The following is a 22134-nucleotide window of genomic DNA, read 5'->3' as shown; positions in this document are numbered from 1 at the left end:
GTTACATCTGCCCCACCTGCAGTGCACATGGTTTTGCCCATTTTGAGAACAAATTTGGACTGCGATCAGATCTGAATAAGGGCCTTTGTGTAACATATGTGCCGGATGAGTTTATCTGTTGGTAGATAGATGGACTGATTGGTTCAGGCCATAAAATAGTGGTCTTGATTTGGTTTAATGAGCTGGGATTGCTAACAACATCAAGGGTTTTTATATGTTTTAAACAGCGCTTTTGGGCCAACCGAAATAAATTTGGTAAATTACACTCCTTTCTCTTAAATTAATAAAACATTCACATAAATGCACAGAAGAAAAAGTATCCACCGGCCGGTAGAGATTTTAAAATACAAAAAATTTAGAGAATCATAGGCGCTGTATTCCCTTAGTTGATTGGTCTGGTATACCAATTTTCTGTCTGATGACTCGCTGCAATTAACCCTACTCCACGCTTGGTTTATGCACTAACTAATATGAGCATGCATAAGATGCTAGCCTAAATGAAATATATATAATGGTTAGGATTATAGATCTGATTAAGTATATGCATAGTAATGCAATTTTACTGTAAATGTTTATTTTAAAATCTCTACTGGCCGGTGGATACTTTTTCTTCTGTGCATTTATGTGAATGTTTTATTAATTTAAGAGAAAGGAGTGTAATTTACCAAATTTATTTCGGTTGGTCCAAAAGCGCTGTTTAAAACATATAAAAAATCGTCTTCTTTGTTATTAAGGGCTGAGTATTATTAAGGGCTGAGTATCCCTTATAAACAGCTGCAGGTTGGATCATCACCGGGTTTTATTTGCGCTCAGTTTATTCAATTTTGTTTTAACATCAAGGGTTTGCCCACTTTGAAATCCCTTCCGTTCACCCCACAGCATGAAACAAAGGGCCTTATTTTGGTTCACTCTTAGAGGCAAAATCCTTCTTAGATGGGTAAAACCATGTGCACTGCAGGTGGGGCAGATATAACATGTGCAGATAGAATTAGATTTGGGTGGGGTTTTTCTTCAAAGTGAGATATATATTGCAGTGTAAAATAAAGCAGCCAGTATTTTCCCTGCACAGAAACAAAATAACTCACCCAAATCTAATTCTCTCTGCACATGTTACATTTGCCCCCCCTGCAGCGCACATGGTTTTACCCATCTAAGAATGAATTTGCCTCTAAGAGTGAACCAAAATAAGGCCCAAAGTTGGGTAGTGGTGACAGGTTCAGTTTCCCTGCAACAAATGGCCATTCTGTAAAAGTCCAGCTTCAATTAACAGATCATTTTGCCATAAACCTTTAAAGACAAACCATTAAGGATAATGACAATCTATAATCAGTGACAAGGAGAATTTTTTTTCACTACAACATGGTCCTACGATAGGAGTCTCCTATGCGTCCGTCCATCAGTCAGCCACTGCCTTGTTCCAGCTTAACCGATACTTCAGTCTCCTAACGACACCGCAGATTCCTTTGGCTTTAACATGGGAATTGGTTGTGTGAAGCCACATAAACGTTCAGTCCAATACAGAATATTTACAGTGTAAAGACACGAGAGTCACTGAAAACACAGGTTTTACCACAACATTGAATGGGAGGTTCATTAATACTATTCTTTTTGTGAAAGTCCTGATTATATAGTCTATTCCAGCAGGGAGTGGGGTGCCGTAGGCTGCATATATCTCTTCACAAGCTGCAACATGTCTATTTGTAAATCAATCTTTTTCTCTTCTGGGACTTTCTTTAGGTATGGAAGCAAGGATTGGACAAAAATATAATCTTCATCTTTCTCGTTATCGTTCTTTTTCTTTAGAGAGTCAACCATACCTATTATTTGGGTTTCAAAATCACCCAAGCCCCCTGCACCTGCTTTGTTCCGCTTGCTTTTCGGAGCCTCTGGTATTTGGGCTATACGCTCAGGTAGTGGACTAGGCGGTGGCTCAGAATCGCTGCCTTCAGACTTGATGCTTTCCTGTGTGTCTGAAAGTTTTCCAGATGTACTAAAATGAACAAAAAACATTAATTTAATGACACACAATGGTTTCTGAAGTGTGTGATATGTACAAAGAAATAATCAGCATAAGTTACTTACGATCTGCGCATCAGGGTGGGTTCCAGGAATGTCAGCTGGTCGTAGAACATGTACCGTTTTCTTTTTGAAGGGGACGATCCACCCCTTGATTCCTTCTTCTGTAGGTGTAATTCCCTTCGGAAGCAATCTTTTAGGGACCTCCACCGCGTTTGGATTTCTTTAACTGTAAAAAACAATGAAGCTGTTCATATCAAAATGATGAAAAATATTGGACAACCTGCAGAACCACCAACTGTCCATGTTCCAAGCCTAACCCAAGGTTTTTATATTTTCTTAGCCCAGGAGCTCCTAAATATTAAGATCCTGTGTCCCCACTGTTGCCAAGTAAAAAAACAAAGTCACTTTATAAGACTGTCATATATAATGGAGTCTCCATTAGTATTCTCCCTCTCCTATACATACACTACCCTAAGCAGTGTGAAGTAGTGTGGTATCATCCACAATAGAGTTGAACCTCCTGATCCAGAAGTTATGGACATTTGGTGCGGCATACATAGGGGTAAATTTACGAAGATGGACGGTCTAGTCAAAATGGGATGTTGCCCATAACAACCAGAGATGGTCGCTGATGAAAGGGAACCTCTGCCGGCGGTGCCGCAGAGGTAATCAGCTGGTCGCAGGAGCAATCTCCTGCGACCAGCGATTAGAAGGGCTGAAAACAGGAGCGCACACCCGGCGGATTATCGCAGGGGCACACTTCCATCACTGGCAATATGGTCGCCAGCGACCATATTTCCAGCGATTTCAGCCCCTATCGCCCTCGTGTGTACACAGCTTTAGTGTTTATTTGACCAGTTTCTTTGGTATTTGTGGATTATGCAAGAGTGATAGTTACATCAGTCAAAACAGGTTTCTGGATTTTTAAGACCCGTACGTAGGTTTTAGGAAGGGGATGCAGTTACAATCCCAACACTTTCTCCCTCTGTGGGTGTCCACGACCCCCATAGGGGGAGAATAAATGAGTATGCCGAGCGTAGCGAGGCACCGGGCCCGCTGCGTGGCAATCGCAGCGAGCCCGCATGGGGGGGCGACCACGCCCTCCCTTGTCGGGATTTCGAACGCCAGGATTCAGAACCACTCCCTTAGGAAGCATCATTTGGTAATTGGATTACTGTTTTAGATAACATTTTGTTTAGTTTGGTGTATACCACAGAAGGAACAGTAATTCCTGTTTGGCATTCAAAGCATGATGTAATTGACAAACTGATGTCAACTGGATTAAACTACAAAAGGGAAGACTTCATTTAATTTGATAAATGTGAATATTTGTGAACACCTTGTTCAGATACAGTACCGGGAGCAGAATTATTTATGCTATATTTTGTGCTACAATTCTATAAAAATAGTGCTATGATTTTAGAAAATGTAGATGGTATATTTTGAGATTAGTGTACTTCTGTACCATCTTGTATGCTGTGGAAAAACGGTCATTGTAAAGGCATATCCTTTAAGCCAGTGGTTCCATATCTTTTCTAAATCTCGTCAGCAGTCATTAGAGGACGCAAAACTGAGCTATTCAAATGTATTAGGGCGAATCAGGCTCCTAGCACTGTCATTTCAGCTCACACCATCCAGGGATGGCGAGCTGAAGTCCTTTTGTGGTGCACTAAACCTTAAATCAGGATGATAATTGGCAAATCTAATCAATTGAATCATTCAAACTGAGCATTTATGGATGTGGTTAATCTTATTGGTGTTTAGCCAAAACGCTTATGCCTACACAAGTAAAACAAAACCGGTTGATCACCTGATTATTGGCAAATCGGCTCAATAATTGTAAAATGTGTATCCTTGGTAATGTCAAAAATATAAACAAACTCTTAACCTAGATCTGGGGTAGCCAACCCTAGCAGGTCTCCTCACAGAATCACAAGTGAGCTAATTAGCTCTATCTTTGTATCTTTTAAAATGTGTCAGTGATTAATGAGTGCAGCTAGGCTAGGGTTGGCTACCACTGACCTAGATTCACATTACATACCTCCCAACATGACCCTCTCCAGGAGGGACACAATGCTCTGTTCCTGCACTTCTCTCTTGATGTATATTTACCATCACCTGTGTTGAACAGGTTAATTGATGAGATAGGTGCTTCAACACAGGTGATGGTAATCATACATGAGAGGGAAGTCCAGGAGTAGAGCATTGTGTCCCTCCTGGAGAGGGCAATGTTGGGAGTTATGCATTAGAGATGATAATTTGAACCATGTGGCTGAATCTATGGATCGGGACTTTAAAATCGTTTGCAACGGTGTGTGAGTTGTTTGTTGCATCTCTTGGTTGGTCATGCATGCAGCTCAATCTAATGATATCGCAAATAGCATACTCCTGGATGTGGCTACTGATGATATAACTTTAGCTCAAACTCTGTCCTCAGGACCCCACACAGTTCACGTTTTCCAGGTCACCCGGCAGGTGCACTTCATTACTCACTGACACATTTTAAAAGATCCACAGTTGGAGCTCATTATTTCACTTGATTCTGTGAGGATACCTGCAAAACATGCACTGTGTGGGGTCCCAAGGACTAATTTTGAGAACCTGTGCTTTAGGTCATTTGCAATGATGCATTATATAATTTGCCCGTTAGTTCAAGGGAAATTGTTGATGACATTAGACGATGTGCGAATGACAACAGTGTGTACCCAGTTTTAGTTTTGTATGATAAACTTCTCCACTACGCAAACTGACCCAGTGACAAATGTTACATGTATGGCTGATGCAGCATTACAGTTATGAATGATATGAGCTTTTCCTTTATAATGTTGTAATTTTTACCCTTGCGGCTCTTCTCCAGTTGGCTGCTCTCTTCCCAGCCGGGCACAAGAACGGCGCAAATCTCTTCCCAGCATCGCTGCTTCTTGCTTCGGTCGCTGTAGTCATCTTCTTGTTGGTCATACACGGCTGGACGTTTTTTAACTTCACTGATGAGAAGGTCGGTGTCCACAATGAGGCGGGATGATTTCATATCTTGGCTGGATATGCAGGATGGCCTTGTCAGCTACTGAGCACAAATTATGTTGCTATTGCCTGAAAAGTCAAAACAGCAGCTGGGGCTGGAGAGATGCGTTTACAGGAGAATTGCTTTTCTAGAATGATGCTGGAAAATTGCACTGGGGGGAATGGTTGTCATAGTACAGGCTCATTGTGCAAATGACAAGAAGCAAGGCCTTATCTGACACACAAAGAAGTGGCCATATACATAGAGGGGGTTAATTATGGTCCTGTACCCCTGTGAGTATGAGTGTGGATATAATGTAAGCATACACAGGATTTGCCCCTGTGTATGTAACCCTCCAGCCCTCTGTTCATAGCTGTGTCTGACCCCCTGCTCTTAGAGACACAGCAGCAGCAGGACACACATAGATACAGCAATGATGACTTGTGCAATGGCTCATGGTGCTAACAGACAGTCGCATCAGCCAATCAGCCGGCGGTGTGAGTCCCTAGCGCCGGGCTTGGGAGTGTAGCAGCCAATGCGTGCAGCGGGAAGGGGTGGGATATGTGACGTTAGAGGCCTGGCTGGCAGTAGTAGACAGCGCAGTCACAGCAGCAGCAGCAGCAGAGTGATTGCCGGTGCACGGAAAGCAGGTAAGGAGGCGCCCGGCCTGGGCCTACATTGTATATCTGTGCTCTATAGCCCTTCCCCCGGTCTCTGTGTCCCGTACAACCACTCTGCCGGCTCTTACGCCTTATGCTCTGTATAACGGCATGTGCGCGGCTCTCCGAGCTGGGCCTAATCTTGCGGCAGTCGCTGACCTCCCCTAGCTGCTGCGGGTGCCGCATCCCACCCTCCGCAGCCTGGCGCATATATTGTGTAATGCGTCTGGCGTTGACGCTCTGTCCGTTCTGTGCTAGAGGCCACTGCTGACTCACTACACTACCTCCCCTCCAGCAGGGGGAGCCTTTGCGCTGCTGCCATTCCTGGGCACACAGGCCCAGCCAGAATGAGTCAGGAGGAAGCTGCTGGCACCTTTCCATAAGGGGACACCACCCTGCCCTCATGGGGGCGCCCCTTACTCCATGGTGACGACGCAGCTGCCTGAGACTCAGCCGCACATCTTATTTGAGGGAGTTCAGATCGATCCTGTCAGATCCATCTAAAGCTGTAAAACAGGCGAAATCTGACGTGTATTGGGGCTTTTAGATCATTTCATGCAGATATGGTACCCAATCAATCAAATTTTATTTGTCACATACAAGTCATAATACAATATGCAGTGAAATGCTTATACAACTTGCCTGCTTTATGTTAGAATAAGTAGATCGGCTGAGGAAGAGTGTAGATAGAGAGGTTGTGTGGGGTAGGTCTAGAAAGAAGGAAGGAAAGTCCTGGTACTAGGTCTGGTTGAGGGCTCGAATGGCCTGCGGGAAGAAGCTCCTTCTCATTCACTCTGTGTTTGCCTTCAATGAGCGGTAGCGTTTCCCTGATCGCAATAGGGAGAAGAGTCCATTGTTGGGATGGCTGAGGTCCTTCATTATCTTCCTGGCTTTTGTCCAGCATCGCTTGCTGTATATCATGTCCAGATCTGGAAGCTTGATACGGATGGTACGCTCTGCCGATAGCACAACCCTCTGGAGAGCTTGTCTGTCCTTTTTGGTGCTGTTACCAAAACAGCACTATTATTATTGCTGCTGCCTGAGAGGGCCAGTGTGTCTGTGTGTGTCCCCTGCTGCTGGGGGATACACACAGTTGACCATAGCCATGACTACCTACCTACCATATATACTCAAGTATAAGTCGATCCGAATATAAGCCGAGGCACCTAATTTTACAACAAAAAAACTGGGAAAACTTATTGACTCAAGCGAGAGCCTCACTCGAGTATAAGCCGAGGGGGGGCTTTTTCAGCATAAAAAATGTTCTGAAAAAGTAGGCTTATACTCGCGTATATATGGTATTTCATGTTAGACTTGTCCTAAGGACAAGTCTGACCTGATTGTCCCGGCAGCTCCCCGGGAGGGATCACATGCAAATTCTGGGGCGCTGCAGGGGGGTGGTGTATGCCAGCGAGGGGACCAGGGGACGCCCAGCATGCCAGTGCCAGCGGTGGGAGCACTTAAAAAAAATAAAGCAGATACAAATGAATAGGAAGCCACTGATTGACTGAGGCCTCTCTCAACCAATCAGCGATTGACTGATGGATGGTATGTCTACGTGTGTGATTTGGGCCTTAAGGCTTGTCACTCTTCAGTGGTCAACCCAATGCATGTTGACCCCAATGACCCATACCCTCTGTATATGTGCTTATTAGGGGCTGCAGAAACCCTGTGCAGCCATATAAAGGGTAATAATTGAACTACCCCTTTCAGACAGAAAAAAAGACCCGGGAATTTCTCTGCTCTTGCCGTGTCGACCCGGGTTTTTCTTCTGTCTGAAAGGGTCAACACGGGTCTAAAGTTCCGGGACTTCGACCCAGGTATTCAACTGGGTTTTTCCCGGGTCAGACACGTGTTTGCTGCTGTGTGAAAGGCTCCGACCTGTAGTTTTCTCCCGACTATTGAAAAATCATGCTGATTGGCTGTGGCTGTGTGTCACGGTAGCTCGTGACATCCGAAAATGTGCCAGCCACTGCTCAGGTGCAAATCCACAGTCTCCCAGAAAGCTTCTCCATGCCTGCGGTCTCTGGCCCGCAGCGACCGGTTTGAGGCACTTGTAGACTTCAGGATAGAGGTAACACTGGACAAAATCAGTGCTCTCCTCCGGTGCAAATACCTGCGTCGAGTGGAAGCCCTCTCCAACAAAAATTGTGCCTTCCTCCTCCTGGCATAACACTGTACCAGGTAGCACAGTGTAAGCATCTGCATAATGCTCTGATTTGCTGTAAGCAGCAAAACACACAGAGCACTCATGACCTCCAGGTTCTGCAACTTGTCAGCCATGTTTAATGCAATGCAGTGAGCAGACACCTCCCACTTTTCATGATCTCATCTCTGTGTGCCTTTAAAACTGTCCTTTTCTTATGACACACAGAGTTTTGCAGGAAAAATCCGGCTTCTGTGTGAAAGGGGTCGACACGGGAAATACCCGGGTTTTTGCTCCTGTGTGAAAGGGGGTCAGCCCCTTGCTGCCTAGTTGTACCCGGGTTTTTGTATCCGGGAAACACCTGGGTTTTTGGGATTTTTCTGTCTGAAAGGGGTATAAGGTTTTTTTTTTTTTTTTTTTTTATGAAATATAATATTTTACCAGCATAGTGTGAGGGTGGGGTAATTTGCTCTGTTTTGATTATGTAGCTATGGATATTGTTTGGGTCCTTGGGCGCTATTAAAATACTGTATGGGCTAATTGTCATTGTGGGGGTCATTGGATTAAATATGTGTATTATTGATTTAAAGTCAGTGGGAGTTTAATGGTACAACACCCATCAGTGTTTCGTACAGTAGTTACTGGGATACAGTAGTATCCCAGAATCCAGCAAAAGTAGCAACACTACTGTTGCAAACATGTCAGCTAAACTCATAAATGCTCCTTTTCTTTTCGCTAGCTTTTCTGCCACTTTAATGATTATGCAAACAATGCTGTCCCTTCTATATTGTGCATTTGAAAATCCATGTAGGTTTATATTTTTTTTAATGAAACAGTATAACCCATGTAATGTACATAAAACTACTTCAATAAAAATAGTTTGCAGTCCTCCACTACCTAGGCAGAGTGCATATGTGACTCCCTCACCAGTCATTCTAATGTAGCCCATAAGGTGCCCATACACGTACCAATTACCCAGTACTTTTTGGGCTAAAATAGCATTGTTGTGCATGCACAACTATGCTATTTTAGCCCAAAAAGTACCGGGTAATTGGTACGTGTATGGGCACCTATAGACTTAGATAAGCAATAAGAGATATTGCATGCAATCATTCGATTTCATGGACCATGCAATGCAATGAGTGGGCCCACCAGTTGAATGTTGCGTTGGTAGTTAGAATGTGCTGCACATAATATCTATCGAATTGCAGGAGCGATCGCATGCGATCCCTCAAATGCAATCCGTGGGTGGGCGGTGGAGGGATTGCTTTTGGCGGCGGGTTTGGGGAGAGGGGTTCAGAGGGATCGCTGGTGGCATCCTTCTGATGAGTGGTGGCGGGCAAATTTGAAAAAACCTCTTTAAAACCCCGGACGGCCAGCTCAGCCAATCAGCAGGCCGCCCGGTGTTTAAAAAAAAAAAAAATTCAAATTCTGCTGCCGCACTGAGCCCCACTTGTGCTCTTTCACAGCACTATGCTACTCCGCCACCCTCTGCCTGTTTTATTCAAGCACCTGATGAGCCATCGCAAGATGACATGCGATATCCGGTGTTTGATGATGCATCGCATCCAATTGTGTAAGTGTATGGGCAGCCTAGGTGAATATAATACCCCTTTTACACCGCCGCATAATCCTGGGTTTCCCGCCCGTGGACCTGGGTCAGCGGTGGTGTAAAAGGGTCAACCCATGTCCATTTATACAAGACTTCTACCCTATGTCCTGACCAGGGGGGAACAAGGGCAGGACCGAGGTATGGGCAGTGTAAACGAGTATGCCTGGTTGTCCGCCCCAGCTCCCGTTTACAACAATGGGGATGCCAAACCTCCAGACCGCAGCATCCTGCGGTCAGTATGGAGGTTGGGCGCACGCACAGCCTCTGCTGCTGTACTGTGCAGACAGCAGCGGAGGCAGGGAGGAGGTGAATGATGCCTGTGTGCAGCATCCATTCACCTCATGGACGGGGCTAGGGGGGGTGCACGGAGGCTGGGGGCAACCCAGCAGCTTACATTGGTTCCAGTGTAAACGTACAAATCCCAGATCCAACCTGGCTTGCAACTGTTACAAATACCGGGTTGGATCTGGGATTTTGGTGTAAAAGGGATATAATTATCTTTCCAGTGGAAGGGTACTGTGAACTTCCTGTATGGAGACAATCTATGCACAGTGGATAAATATTTGTGGTGTCTTGGGATCCCTTTTGATAGTTAGTCCTTAATTTAATTCTCTCCTTGGTTGATATCCCAATGTTCTCAAGTAACCTGGGAGGTAAATAGTTTAGACATTATATTTCCTATTTCTTAACCCTTTCATGATTCCTCTTTCTTTCTTTCTTTTTTGTTCCCAATTTAGTCTTCAGGATGTCATCAGGAGCTTTGTTCCCAAGCTTGGTCCCCGGTTCCCGGGGGTCATCCAGCAAGTACTTGGTTGAGTTTCGAGCTGGCAAGATGTCCTTGAAAGGCAGCACAGTGACACCTGACAAAAGGAAGGGGCTTGTTTACATACAACAAACAGATGATTCCCTAATTCACTTCTGCTGGAAGGACAGGACATCTGGAAATGTGGAAGATGTAAGTCATAGTTCCAGTTGTTTACATGAGTTTGCAGCCACCCTCTTGCTTTAGTCAATAGTTCTTTTTCAGGACCAGGTAAAGAAACTTTACAACGCACAGCAAATTGCTAATGCATAGTAACAGGAGAGAACAGATTTCTGAACGTGTCACGCTGTGCCCAGCTTGTGTGCATTTACCCAGCCCACATTGTGCTTACCCAATGCCAATATCTCCTTTTTGTTTCGGCTAACAAGCTGCGATATTGATACTTTATAAAGTGTCGCTCACGCCACGACTCTTACTTCTTTTGCAGGATCTAATTATATTCCCGGATGATTGTGAGTTTAAGAGAGTGTCCCAATGCACAACTGGTCGTGTGTTTGTGCTGAAATTCAAAGCTGGCTCCAAGAGACTGTTTTTCTGGATGCAGGTCAGTAACTCATTAGTTTTGGGTTTAAAAAATAGAAAAAAAAAAATTATTCACAACGTTAACATGTCCCCCCTCCTCCTTTTTGTGAACGGCTTCAGTACTTAAGGCCATCGTGGGTAGGAGGTATTTTTTTTTTTTACCTTTGAAAATTGTAGAGGGGGTATATGACTTTTGGTCCATTTAATAGTTTATTAACATCTCTCTCTAGTCCAGGGCTGGGCAATTGCGGCCCTCCAGATGTTGATGAACTACACATCCCAGGATGCTTTGCATTAGTTTTGCTATGTGGCCATGCTGAAACTGATGCAAGGCATGCTGGTATGTGTAGTTCATCAACATCTGGAGGGCCGCAATTGCCCAGCCCTGCTCTAGTCTTAAAAGCTCGCATTTTAACCCTAGTCAGTCAATACAAATATTAATTAGATTCCTGTAAGTAATACAAGTACTGCGTTCTTCTATTTTCCACAGCTTAATCCGTGCCCTACCATCCACTAGCGGGTGATGGGAGAATAAAATAGTGTGCATGAAGCATGGTAAGCCATGCGAGGGGACGCGATGCTACATTTCAGTGTCCATGTCGACGCGACATGTGCTGACAGGCGGTATTTCATGCCTCACCATCCACTAGGGCGTGGTGGGAGAATAAAATAGTGTGCCCGAAGCATGGCGAGCGGACGTGGTGCACTTTAACCTATGTCCATGTTGACTGTCAAAAAACAGTGAAAAACTCCTTGTCGACCTTGCCCCGTGTCGACCTAAATGCTGTAGACTATATGGTTCACACCCCATGTGGACACATCAGCGCAAAAGCAGTTTATTCTGAATGCTGTACTAATATTCCGAATTTTTATTATGTTTCTTAATTTTGTAGTGAACTGATAGTCATAATATTTCTTCAGTCCACAAAATACCTATTTCTGCTACTCAGGTGCGAGTCCATGTATAGAATAGATTGTGGTATTACAGTGGAAACCACAACAGTGGTTTCTAGTGTGAAAAAATATTTTCTGGCTAGCAGTTTAAACTTATGACATTTATACTACATGCGGATATGGTTTCCTGCAAACAAAATATTGGTAAACTGGAAGTTACTGTAAACCGACCAATGTTACACTTGTGTTTAAGACTATCTTGAACAAATCGTGAACAATGGCTGTAAATATTTCTTAAGAACTGAAGTCACATTGGAGTTTCTCCCTGCTTTATCATTTATGCCTTAATTTTTAGGAACCAAAGACCGATAAGGATGAAGAACACTGTCGCAAAGTCAATGAGTACCTCAATAACCCCCCTATGCCTGGAGCGCTAGGAGGCAGTGGCAGCGGGAGCCATGAGTTGTCAGCATTGGGAGGTGAATACTTGAGAAATGTGTTCACAGTAGGCTGAGATTTCCCAGAAGTCTCTTCACTGTTTGTAGACTATATAATACCATTTGATCCTACACACTGATGTGATGAGGTCAATATCTCTCCAGTTAATTATCACAAGGGATTTTGCATTACATGTCATTTTTGTTGAAAATATGTATTTCATATCTATTTGACTGGTAACATTGCGTGTGCATTGACTAGGTGTGTCCCATATTAAAAATTCATTTTTTCCTTTTGTCAAGCTCTCTTCAAGCATTGTTTGTAAACTTGAGGGCTAAAGTGGCTTTTAGCTTTGCTCGTATGCTGTGTGTATATATAGTATGATGGAATATGACCGGAGTTGGTGCCTTCTGTATTAATGCTTATGTTATGCTATTTAGGGGAAGGAGGCCTGCAAAGCCTGCTGGGAAATATGAGTCATAACCAGCTAATGCAGCTAATTGGTCCCACGGGCCTTGGGGGACTTGGTAAGTATTCACCACCTCTGTCACTGCCTGTTATCTTTCATTTTACACAAGCTGATTTGGGGGGCTGGGCTAGCGATACTGATGCTTACTTATCGATTAAAATGATTTGAGTTTCTTTCGTATGGGTAAAACTACTAATGCCATTGAGTCATTCTTCTGGACATGTATACATTTTATTTAGAAACTTTGAATAAAGCCTGTGGTAAAATGTTCTTTATTTAGTCATGCACAGTAGAGGGCTTAGTACTACATATAAGGTTTGGTGAAGTGGCTATGCTAATGGGGTAAAGCAGTGTATTCATGTTTTATCTCCCAGGTGGTCTGGGAGCTCTGACTGGTCCGGGATTGGCCAGTTTGTTGGGAAGTGGAGGTCCGACAACAAGCAGTTCGTCCTCCAGGTAGGATTATAAGTGAGCCTGCACTTTCTCCATACACCTTCAGGCAATGAAGGGTTTTCTCACCTGATAGGACTGTAACTACGATGGCATGTCCGGCCTTTACCTGTCACTGGCCAGTCTGCACTGGTCACTGCTGGTGACCTGGCTGCGATGCTCATTCACCTAGCACAAACATTTTGTTTCCTTTTTGTACATCTTAGTCCGTTGCAAAGAAAACATTTTGACTGTGGACTTGTGAAATATACAAGTACATATTCAAGTGGAGATATTCCAGCGCTTCAATATACACAGTACTTCCCTGATCACATGTGATGTTCAGATGACTTGTTAGTTAGCACACCAATGTTTTCTCACAGGCAAATGGTCATGTAAATTTGTCCATGTAAAAAAAAGAAAAGTAGCAAATGGTAAAGTTCTGGTTAACACCCGTGACCATGGATGAAGAATGTGAAGTTATTCCTTCCACCAGATATATTAAAAAAAGAAAGATGGCGTACCCAACTCACGTAGACATTGGTTTTATTGAAGCATATCAAGTTATCTTTTTAAACACTCCGTACCCCAACTCACAATGTGCAAGTGCAGTAATTTCACATAAAGGTATCTTTTGGGGCCACCCAGGTGGTTTCACCTCAATGATGTGCAGTGCCTACCCCAACTCACTGGAAATCGTGTTAAGATGTTCCTATAAAGGTTTCTTTGAGACCATGTAGTTGTGGGATCACAATAAACTTCTAAAAGGCTTCCATAATATTCTATTTAATCGACATACAGGATGGGATTCCGGAATGTCCGACCAGGAAGTCTGATCAACGCCACAATCACTCAGTCAGTAGTCCAGTGTAGTCCTCCTCTGCTCACACAACGCGTTTCAATCCCAACTGGGATCTTCCTCAAAGAGTTGGTCAGACTCCCTGGTCGGACATTCCGGAATCCCATCTAGGTTGTAGACCATATTTTTACATCAGCCTCACCCATTGTCTAGGAGTTCCAGTGAAACCCTCATTGTTTTTAAGGTAGTTGTGTAATATCTGGGCGCCCGGTTTTTTTATTGCATGCCTTAACTTAAGGCAAGTGCTGAAAGGGGTTTCAGTGATATCCATATTTGTGTGCAATCTGTTACACCTGAAATGCGTACCTCAGTTGGTGCAACCAAATTTTGTATTTAACTAATTGTCTGTCCATGCAATAGGGGCACTGACACTAGCTCCTAGTAAATTCAGAGACTGTATTGCATCAGGCCACAAATGTCTATTCCATCTTTTGTCTCACACTCCTGCTTGTGTCTCCTCTATACTTGTATATTAGATAAATATGGCCCTTTCCCATGTCTTTTGCAGAAGTCTACAGACCTTTTTCTAGTCCTAATTTCTCTCTATTAAAGACCGCTAGCTAGCCCATCCTTGATTCTTTTTCTACATTTTATTCATGTGTGATAGGTCATCTATATCTCATGTGCACACAATGTATACATATTTAATGTTTCTAATCTTAGCCATTGCCTTTTTATGTTTTAGTCTCTCTAAAGTTATTTAATTTGTATTTAACTTTGTAGTTCTCGCAGTCAGTCAGCAGCTGTCACCCCATCATCTACCACCTCGTCCACACGAACCACCACCACCACCCCAGCAGCTGCTGCTGCTGCTGCTGCTCCAGCTCCAACTCCAGCTTCGGCTCCCGTGGCAACTCCCAGCCCAGCTGTGAGCTCTGGCAATGGAGCCAGTGCTGCAACTAGCCCCACACAACCCATACAGCTAAGTGACCTGCAGAATATCCTTGCTACTATGAATGTGCCTGCCACAGCAGAAGGTGGTCAACAAGGTAAATTCCAGTATGTATAAATGTCTGGTCATTTCATATTAAACGAAGATGTTTTCCCATTGCTGGGAAAAGCATGAATGGTGTTCATTACCAATCCATTGCCTTTGCATGGTAGCTGAGGAACTAGGTGCTATACTTTCATAAAGTACTTCCGTCAAATTTTAACTAACCTACACAGATGAGCTCAGGGTTTGTGCTGTTTAGGTCTTTAGAGCCCCATCAGCAAATTGAAGCCATCGTAATCTTGGAGGAATTTAAGGTTTAACTTGAAGCTTATTTTAGGCACATATAACATAGTGAATGGTATAATTAATGTGGTAGAGGTACTGCACAGAAGTATCCTATATAATAAAAGGTTAATGTTGCTCCTCACCTCTATGAGGGGAGGGGGGGGGGGGGATTCAAGTTGGTTCCAGACTGAGTAGTGCAAGTGTTGCTGTTACGATCTGTCATGTAGATGGGCTGGTTACCTGTTAGAGATAATGGTGGAATCTGTTATGAGAGCAGGATCATAGGTGCAACTGGGAAGGTACTTGTGCTACTAGGTAGCAAAAGGGAGGGTGCTGGTATGGGATGGCTTTGCCAAGCAGCTACCACAGAGGGAGTAACTCCTCAGAAAGGGGGGTTTAACAAAGAAAAAAGGTAGTGCTATCGTACCAATGAGACTTAAATCATAAAACATTTATTGTGCACTTCATAAATCAAGAAATCAATAAAATATGCAGTGTTGAATTAAAAGCAGCAGTATGAAGCCATTGGCATCTGAAAACAATAGCTAGATGAGCATCCATTCCTACTTATGTCGCCTCTTAGCATGTGTCACAGTCTTTGGTGGGTTCTCTGACATATAAGGCATAGTTACCAGACAAAGACTGTGACACATGCTAAGAGGCGACATAACTAGGGACGGATGCTCATCTAGCTATTGTTTTCAGATGCCAATGGCTTCATACTGCTGCTTTTAATTCACCACTGCATATTTTATTGATTTCTTGATTTATGAAGTGCACAATAAATGTTTTATGATTTAAGGCTCATTGGTACGTTAGTGCTACCTTTTTTTCTTTAATAGGTGCAACTGCTTGTCAGATTAGCGCATGTGAGACTGGATGGAGTGTTGGACTTGCCCAGAGAGTAAGTGCATCTGTTGGGCAGCAGTATTGGTGGGTCAGCTCTGAAATGATTTATTATTTCATTGGACCGAGGCTACAGTGCATTGCCTTTCCTACACAAAGCTGCAGAAGGGAAATGGCCAAGAAACCGAAAAGGGCCAGACTGAGTGGGCACAACAATGGTTTTGATCTACCATCAAATTCTATATAGGGCAGTTGCACAGTTGTTACAATTGTTTGCAGTCGCTGCAGATAAGTGATATATCTGCGTTTTGCTAGAACCTTTTAGAGAAAGCAATAAACAGAAACCAAGTTGTAATATACCATACATATAGCTGTTATTTCTGCTCTGTACACAGTGGATCTGGCAAGTGTTCTCACTCCTGAAATTATGGCTCCTATCCTGGCCAATGCCGAAGTTCAGGAACGATTACTGCCATACCTACCTTCAGGCGAGTCCTTACCACAGACTGCTGAAGAGATCCAGAACACTCTTACCTCTCCCCAGTTTCAACAGGTGAGTGGCACAGACTTCTTTCTCTAGTGCAGTGGTTTCCGAACTGTGGGGTAGATGTATAAAGTGCCTGGTACTTTATCACCGCCCAAACAGCTCCTGACTGTATCTTTTTAAACCTAGCCTGTAACTTAACAGTCACGGGCTGATTGGCCGGTGATAAAGTACCAGGCACTTTATCAATTCTCCCTTATAACTGCTTCATACATCTACTCCTGTGTGCCTTAGCACATTAGGGTGCTGCAAGGCATTTCTAGGGTTGCTTTGGGCTGGTGGTCCAATAACAAATTTAATTTATGGGCAAAATCAGTGTTTGTGTCTGCCAATGATAGAACATGACCTTTCTTGGTAGCATCTTGTTTTTATTTTTGTGAACCAACAGTGCTTCCCACTTTTCTAGTATGTAAGGCGGTGGTTCCGGGGTGATTGTCTGAAAAAAAAATTTCATGGCATCTGTAATTCTTAGGTCAGTGGTTCCCAAACTTTCTTGAATCACGGCACCCTAGAGTAATAGCATTCTCTCAAGACACCCCAAATGTTTCTTATTGATAACTAAGTAAATTATGCTTAATTTAAGTAAAATATATTAAAATTGTCAGCCTTCTGTTCAGTTATGTGGTGGTGGACATGGTTTTGGTTCTAATTGTCTGTATAATTTATGATTGGCAGCCACTAGCACAAGTTTACCTTTCACTTTGAGCAAAAATAATTAGTTTTGGGCCTAAAGCACCAACCCAAGGAACCCCTGCAAGTGTTCCAAGACACCACTGGGTGCCTAAACACACAGATGTACTGCCACTGCAGGGAACCACTGCCTTAGGTTGTTATGATGTACATTCGTGCTTCTAGTTTTCTACATGCTATGATAGGCAAAACCAGTGTTAAGGTCCATACACACTGGGTGACTATGCCCAGCGTGTATGGACAGCAATGATTGTGTTATACAAGTAGGAAGATGAAATAGTCCCAAGGCGCAAAGCCGGAATCCTGCTGCCTCACAAAGGAAGATGAGGATCACCAAAATCCTCTGGTAGTAAGTATATCGAAAGTGAACCAAATGTGGAATGGGCGCTGGACTCCTGTTTAACCACTTAGAGTCCCCTCAGATGTTATTCATGGGGATTTGATATAAAAGAGAAAGCAAAAGGACAAGGTCAAATTGCTATGTGGTAGGTAGAATAGGGAATGAATAGGGTCCCAGATTGATTCCTCGTACCCTCACTCACCTTGATATGTTTGGTCACATGTCACTTTCGAGTATCTTTTAATTGGACCACCTCTGTGTAGGTATGTGACAGACAGCCAAAAAGTGATGCGTACCGTACGCACACTGTATCCCTCCTATCATGGTATCTTTATGGCCAAATGCTGCGAGCCAATCACAATATGATTTTTTTTCTGGTCAGTTCCCTCTAAGAACAAACCGATGCCGTGCGAATGGACATGAATAAGGACCATAGTCTGTCCAGAAAAATCACATTTTGATTGGCTCGCAGCATTTGGCCATAAAGATACCATGATAGGAGGGATACAGTGTGCACACATGTGAGTACGGTACGTATCGCTTTTTGGCTGTCTGTCACATACCTACACGGAGGTGGTCCAATTAAGATACCTTGATATGTTTGGTCACATGTCTCTTTCGAGTGAGGGTACAAGGAATCAATCTGGGACCCTATTCATTCCCTATTCTACCTACCACATAGCAATTTGACCTTTCAATGACACGTGTCCTTTTGCTTTCTCTTCAGTAGCGCACGCAGGGGGGGTTTCTGAGTATCCAGAAACCCCCCCCAGAAGTCTAAGAGCCCTAGCCTGAAAGCTGAGGGTCCCCTCTTTCCAAAGGTACAAGAATTTTAAAAATCGGCCCTTGGGAACCGGAGATATCTGACTTCAAAGCAGTGGTCCCCATCCAAGCCTGTTAATTGCTCTTCCCAGTCAGATATTTCAGTCTGTCTGACTTAGAGTTTTTCTGAGGGTATATTCCAAAAGCTGGGACTCTTCCCCTTTGAGGGACACTAGCAACTTGTCTCTACTGTTCCCACAACCAGAGATATTAGCCTTCCAGCAGCTGGTTACTGCTCCAGCTCCACACACCTGTTATGTAGTTTTATATACTCGTTGGCAGATTGCTCTGCCTCCTGAACTCTGATCCCCTAGTCCCCATTATCATTTGGTAGGTGGGATTCTCTAGTTTTTAATTCCTTTAAAATCTAAGAAATCTATTTCTGGGAACTGGAGATATCTGCAGTCAAGCAAGCTATCCACCAGAAAATTATGAATAATGAGTCCACTCCACTATACACCCCTCCTCTGCATATTAAACATCCTTTACCACCCTGGAAGTTATGTATCAGGGACCCTTCATTCAGCCCAATGTCCCCTTCTCCAACCCTATCTCCCACCATCTGTGCAGTAAAGGGGTAATTAGTGGAAATAACTGATCCAGGCCCTACATGCTGAGCGGTTGATACAATACCCCCTATCACCCGCGGGACATCAAAGCTTCCCCCACCCCTAACGCTGGAGGATCGGTAGGGGCCCCAATACATTGCTATGCCCAGGGGTATACACTGCTGTTGACGCCCCTGTGTGTGTGTGTGTATTTTTTTGTTAATTATTAGCAGTATTATTATTATATACATTTGGTCTATCTATAATACTTTAACTGACCCGGCATATACTGGGTCACCTAAGTGTCCATCTTAATGCTTTGCTCCGCCCCTGCGTTTGCCCCTGCTCTTTTATATCAAATCCCCATGAATAACATCTGAGGGGACTCTAAGTGGATAAACAGGAGTCCAGTGCCCATTCCACATTTGGTTCGCTTTCGATATAGCAATGATTGTGTTCATCGCTGTGGGGGAAGCCGTTCAGTGCATACACACCAGCAGATGAACCATACACATTGGGCGGCTTTGACCTGAAAGCCGCTCAAACCTGCTATTTTGAGCGACTTTCAGCTCAGTCGCCCAGTGTGTATGGGCCTTTACTAGCATCCAATCACCCCAGCGTACCTAGGTATACAGTTTGGGAACCACTGATGTAAGTAAATGGTAGCATGTTGGGGGGAGGGGGTTGTTATTGGAAATATGTTTTCAGGTAGATGTCTTATTTTGATGCCCAGTGTAGCCACAGTAAGAAGTTGTAAAAAAAAACCTTTTTTGGTATGGAAGTTGCATTGGCAGACAGCTGAGACATATACTGCTTAGTGGCTAATTATACTGCTCTGTCCGCAGGCCCTGAGCATGTTCAGCGCAGCTCTAGCCTCCTGCCAGCTGGGACCACTAATGAGCCAATTCGGGTTGCCTGCGGAAGCGGTGGATGCAGCCAACAAAGGAGGTAGGAGATGAAAATAAATAAATATATAAGATAAATATAAGTAGATTTATTCTGTTGGTACCTTGACATCTCTAACCCTGCCCCAGGGCACCTCTTTCTATTTACACCACATTTGCTAGATGCCTATTGCCTACTTGTTTAGCATTTGTATAGGTTTGTCATCCTTGGTGATCTATTGCTTACAGGCAGAGTAATGTCTAGGTTTCCTCAACCGGCAGCTTTCATTAGTGGAGTCAGGACTAGGGAAGTGAGGATGAATATAAACCAGGAAATGGCACCTATACATAACTGGCCTGGGAAGGGATATACCGTGTGTGTGTGTGTGTGTGTATATATATATATGTATATATATATATATATATATATATATATATATATATATATATATATGTATATGTATATGTATATGTATATGTATATGTATATGTATATATATATATATATATATATATATATATATATATATATATTTTCATTCACCTTTTTATTAACATGTCTTTTATGTAAGTATTTTCCATTATAATATGGGTAGATGATTCATTTTAAAAGACCATTCACACTATTGTTACCTACTCTGCAGCTCTTAGCACTGTGCTGGATTTCAGCACTACATGCTGCAAACTGGCAGCTTGGAGACTGTTACAGGGGACAGGATTTATGCCAGTGGTAGCCAACCCTAGCCCTCGAGAGCTACCAACCGTTCACATTTTCCAGACAACCTAGCTGCTGCACTCATTAATCACTGACACATTTTAAAAGATACACAGATGGAGCTAATTAGCTCACTTGTGATTCTGTGAGGAGACCTGCAAAACATGCACTGTTGGTAGCTCTCAAGGACTAGGGTTGGCTACCCCAGATATATGCAATCTAGGTTGCGTTAAGTTTATATGAATAGATGTGTTTGAAAAAGGTTCTATGACCATAGTGGCACAGCAACGACTTGGCTGTGACCTCCGTCCATAGCTGCGTTAGTTCCAGATTTGCTGGTTATGAGTGTTTAGGCATTAGCATTGAAAAAAACTCTCTGCTCTGAAGTACCTACAACAGGTCATGTTTTCAGGAGGTCTATAAGCATGCACAGATTAATCTACTTTGCTGCTGGGTTAGTAGTAATCGTGTCTGTTTTAACTGACCGTTCTGAAAATAATCTATTGGGGTGCTTGATGGCTGGAGTTAAAAACCCATGCTCTAGAGCTGGGGTAGCCAACCCTGGTCCTCGAGAGCTACCAACAGTGCATGTTTTGCAGGTCTCCTCACAGAATCACAAGTGAAGTAATTAGCTCCATCTGTGGATCTTTTAAAATGTGTTAGTGATTAATGAGTGCAGCTGTGCAGCAGCTAGGTTGTCTGGAAAATGTGAACTGTTGGTAGCTCTCGAGGGCTAGGGTTGGCTACCACTGCTCTAGAGTTGTCCTCTTGCGAAGTGTATGAGTAGAATGGTGTGTGTACAGTATGTGTGTATATTATAATCTATGCAGTATGTAAGCTATTGATATTTCATTTATATAAATATTTTGTAAACTGTTATGCAGCCTGTATGTGAGATTTAGTTGTTCTTGGAGTTTCCCTTGTTACATAATCCTGGTGATCAGATGGAGTCAATCCTGGTGGTCGGAATCCAGGCAGTCGAAATACCGATGCCGGAATCCCAACTGCTGCAATGCCGGAAATTTCTCCCTCTGGGTGTCCACAACACCTATAGAGGGAGAATAAAATAGTGTGCCGAGAATAGCGAGCTCGCAAGGGGTAGGGGGGGATCCACAGCCCCCTCTTGTCGGTATTTCAGTGGTCGGGATTTTAACCACCGGGATTCCTACCAGAATCCCTCAAGACCTATGCTTGTCAGTCTGCACACAATTGCTTTTTTTGTTTTTCTGACTTCCTAGAACTATATATAACAAACAGTTGATTATTCAGCCAACACACTATTGTAAAGATTGGCTTGCACACACTCTCCTGCAATCGGGTGGAAGAGCATAGTTGCACAAGGCTCACTTAATCTGCTTCATTTCTTACAGATATTGAGGCATTCGCTAAAGCAATGCAGAACACATCTTCTCAAAAAGAAAGAGATTCCAAAGAGAAGAAAGAAGAGGAGGAAGACATGAGTTTAGATTAATCTGTTCTTTGTTCTGCTGCAGATAGGTCTGGAGTGCTTTAGAATGGCTTTATATACCCCCACACGTATGTCATTTCATTGTTCAATAAATGTTCCTCTCTGCTGAAATTGTTGCAGGGCACTTTTGTGTTGAACTTCTGTGGGTGAGAGACCGAGGGGAGCACCATCAAGCTCCCCACTCACG

General features: G+C 43.5%; 2 protein-coding genes across 3 annotated transcripts; one reads left to right on the top strand and one right to left on the bottom strand.

Annotated features, from left to right (window-relative positions):
• Positions 1–781: 781 nt before the first annotated feature.
• Positions 782–6001, bottom strand: LOC146007986 (uncharacterized). Its single transcript, XM_083146810.1, has 3 exons — positions 4858–6001; positions 2083–2245; positions 782–1990 (listed from the first exon to the last, which is right to left on the bottom strand). Exons 1-3 carry the CDS (start codon positions 5045–5047, stop codon positions 1633–1635), a joined length of 711 nt encoding a protein of 236 aa, XP_083002936.1. The 5' UTR covers positions 5048–6001; the 3' UTR covers positions 782–1632.
• Positions 5522–22058, top strand: ADRM1 (ADRM1 26S proteasome ubiquitin receptor). 2 transcript variants are annotated; one of them, XM_083146808.1, is made up of 10 exons: positions 5522–5670; positions 10175–10392; positions 10688–10804; positions 12032–12155; positions 12555–12641; positions 12958–13039; positions 14595–14860; positions 16332–16489; positions 19726–19828; positions 21850–22058. In XM_083146808.1, exons 1-10 carry the CDS (start codon positions 5556–5558, stop codon positions 21948–21950), a joined length of 1371 nt encoding a protein of 456 aa, XP_083002934.1. In that variant the 5' UTR covers positions 5522–5555; the 3' UTR covers positions 21951–22058. The 2 variants fall into 2 exon arrangements, with proteins under 2 accessions (XP_083002934.1, XP_083002935.1); XM_083146809.1 differs by lacking the exon at positions 5522–5670 and adding an exon at positions 6056–6245.
• The last annotated feature ends 76 nt before the right edge of the window (positions 22059–22134 follow it).

Source organism: Crinia signifera, chromosome 6, assembly GCF_055691185.1.
Source record: "Crinia signifera chromosome 6, ASM5569118v1, whole genome shotgun sequence".
Taxonomy (NCBI): Eukaryota; Metazoa; Chordata; class Amphibia; order Anura; family Myobatrachidae; genus Crinia; species Crinia signifera.
Note: the sequence above shows the minus strand (reverse complement) of the source record. Positions and strands in the feature narration are given on the sequence as shown.

Excerpts from the sequence above, each read along its gene's own strand:
- LOC146007986 (XM_083146810.1), bottom strand. The coding sequence starts at position 5,047 with ATGAAATCATCCCGCCTCATTGTGGACACCGACCTTCTCATCAGTGAA. Across the intron at positions 2,246-4,857 it reads ACTGGAGAAGAGCCGCAAGG|TTAAAGAAATCCAAACGCGG; the intron begins GTAAAAATTACA and ends TGTTTTTTACAG. Across the intron at positions 1,991-2,082 it reads CCCACCCTGATGCGCAGATC|TACATCTGGAAAACTTTCAG; the intron begins GTAAGTAACTTA and ends TGTTCATTTTAG.
- ADRM1 (XM_083146808.1), top strand. The coding sequence starts at position 5,556 with ATGCGTGCAGCGGGAAGGGGTGGGATATGTGACGTTAGAGGCCTGGCT. Across the intron at positions 13,040-14,594 it reads ACAAGCAGTTCGTCCTCCAG|TTCTCGCAGTCAGTCAGCAG; the intron begins GTAGGATTATAA and ends TTAACTTTGTAG. Across the intron at positions 14,861-16,331 it reads AGCAGAAGGTGGTCAACAAG|TGGATCTGGCAAGTGTTCTC; the intron begins GTAAATTCCAGT and ends CTCTGTACACAG.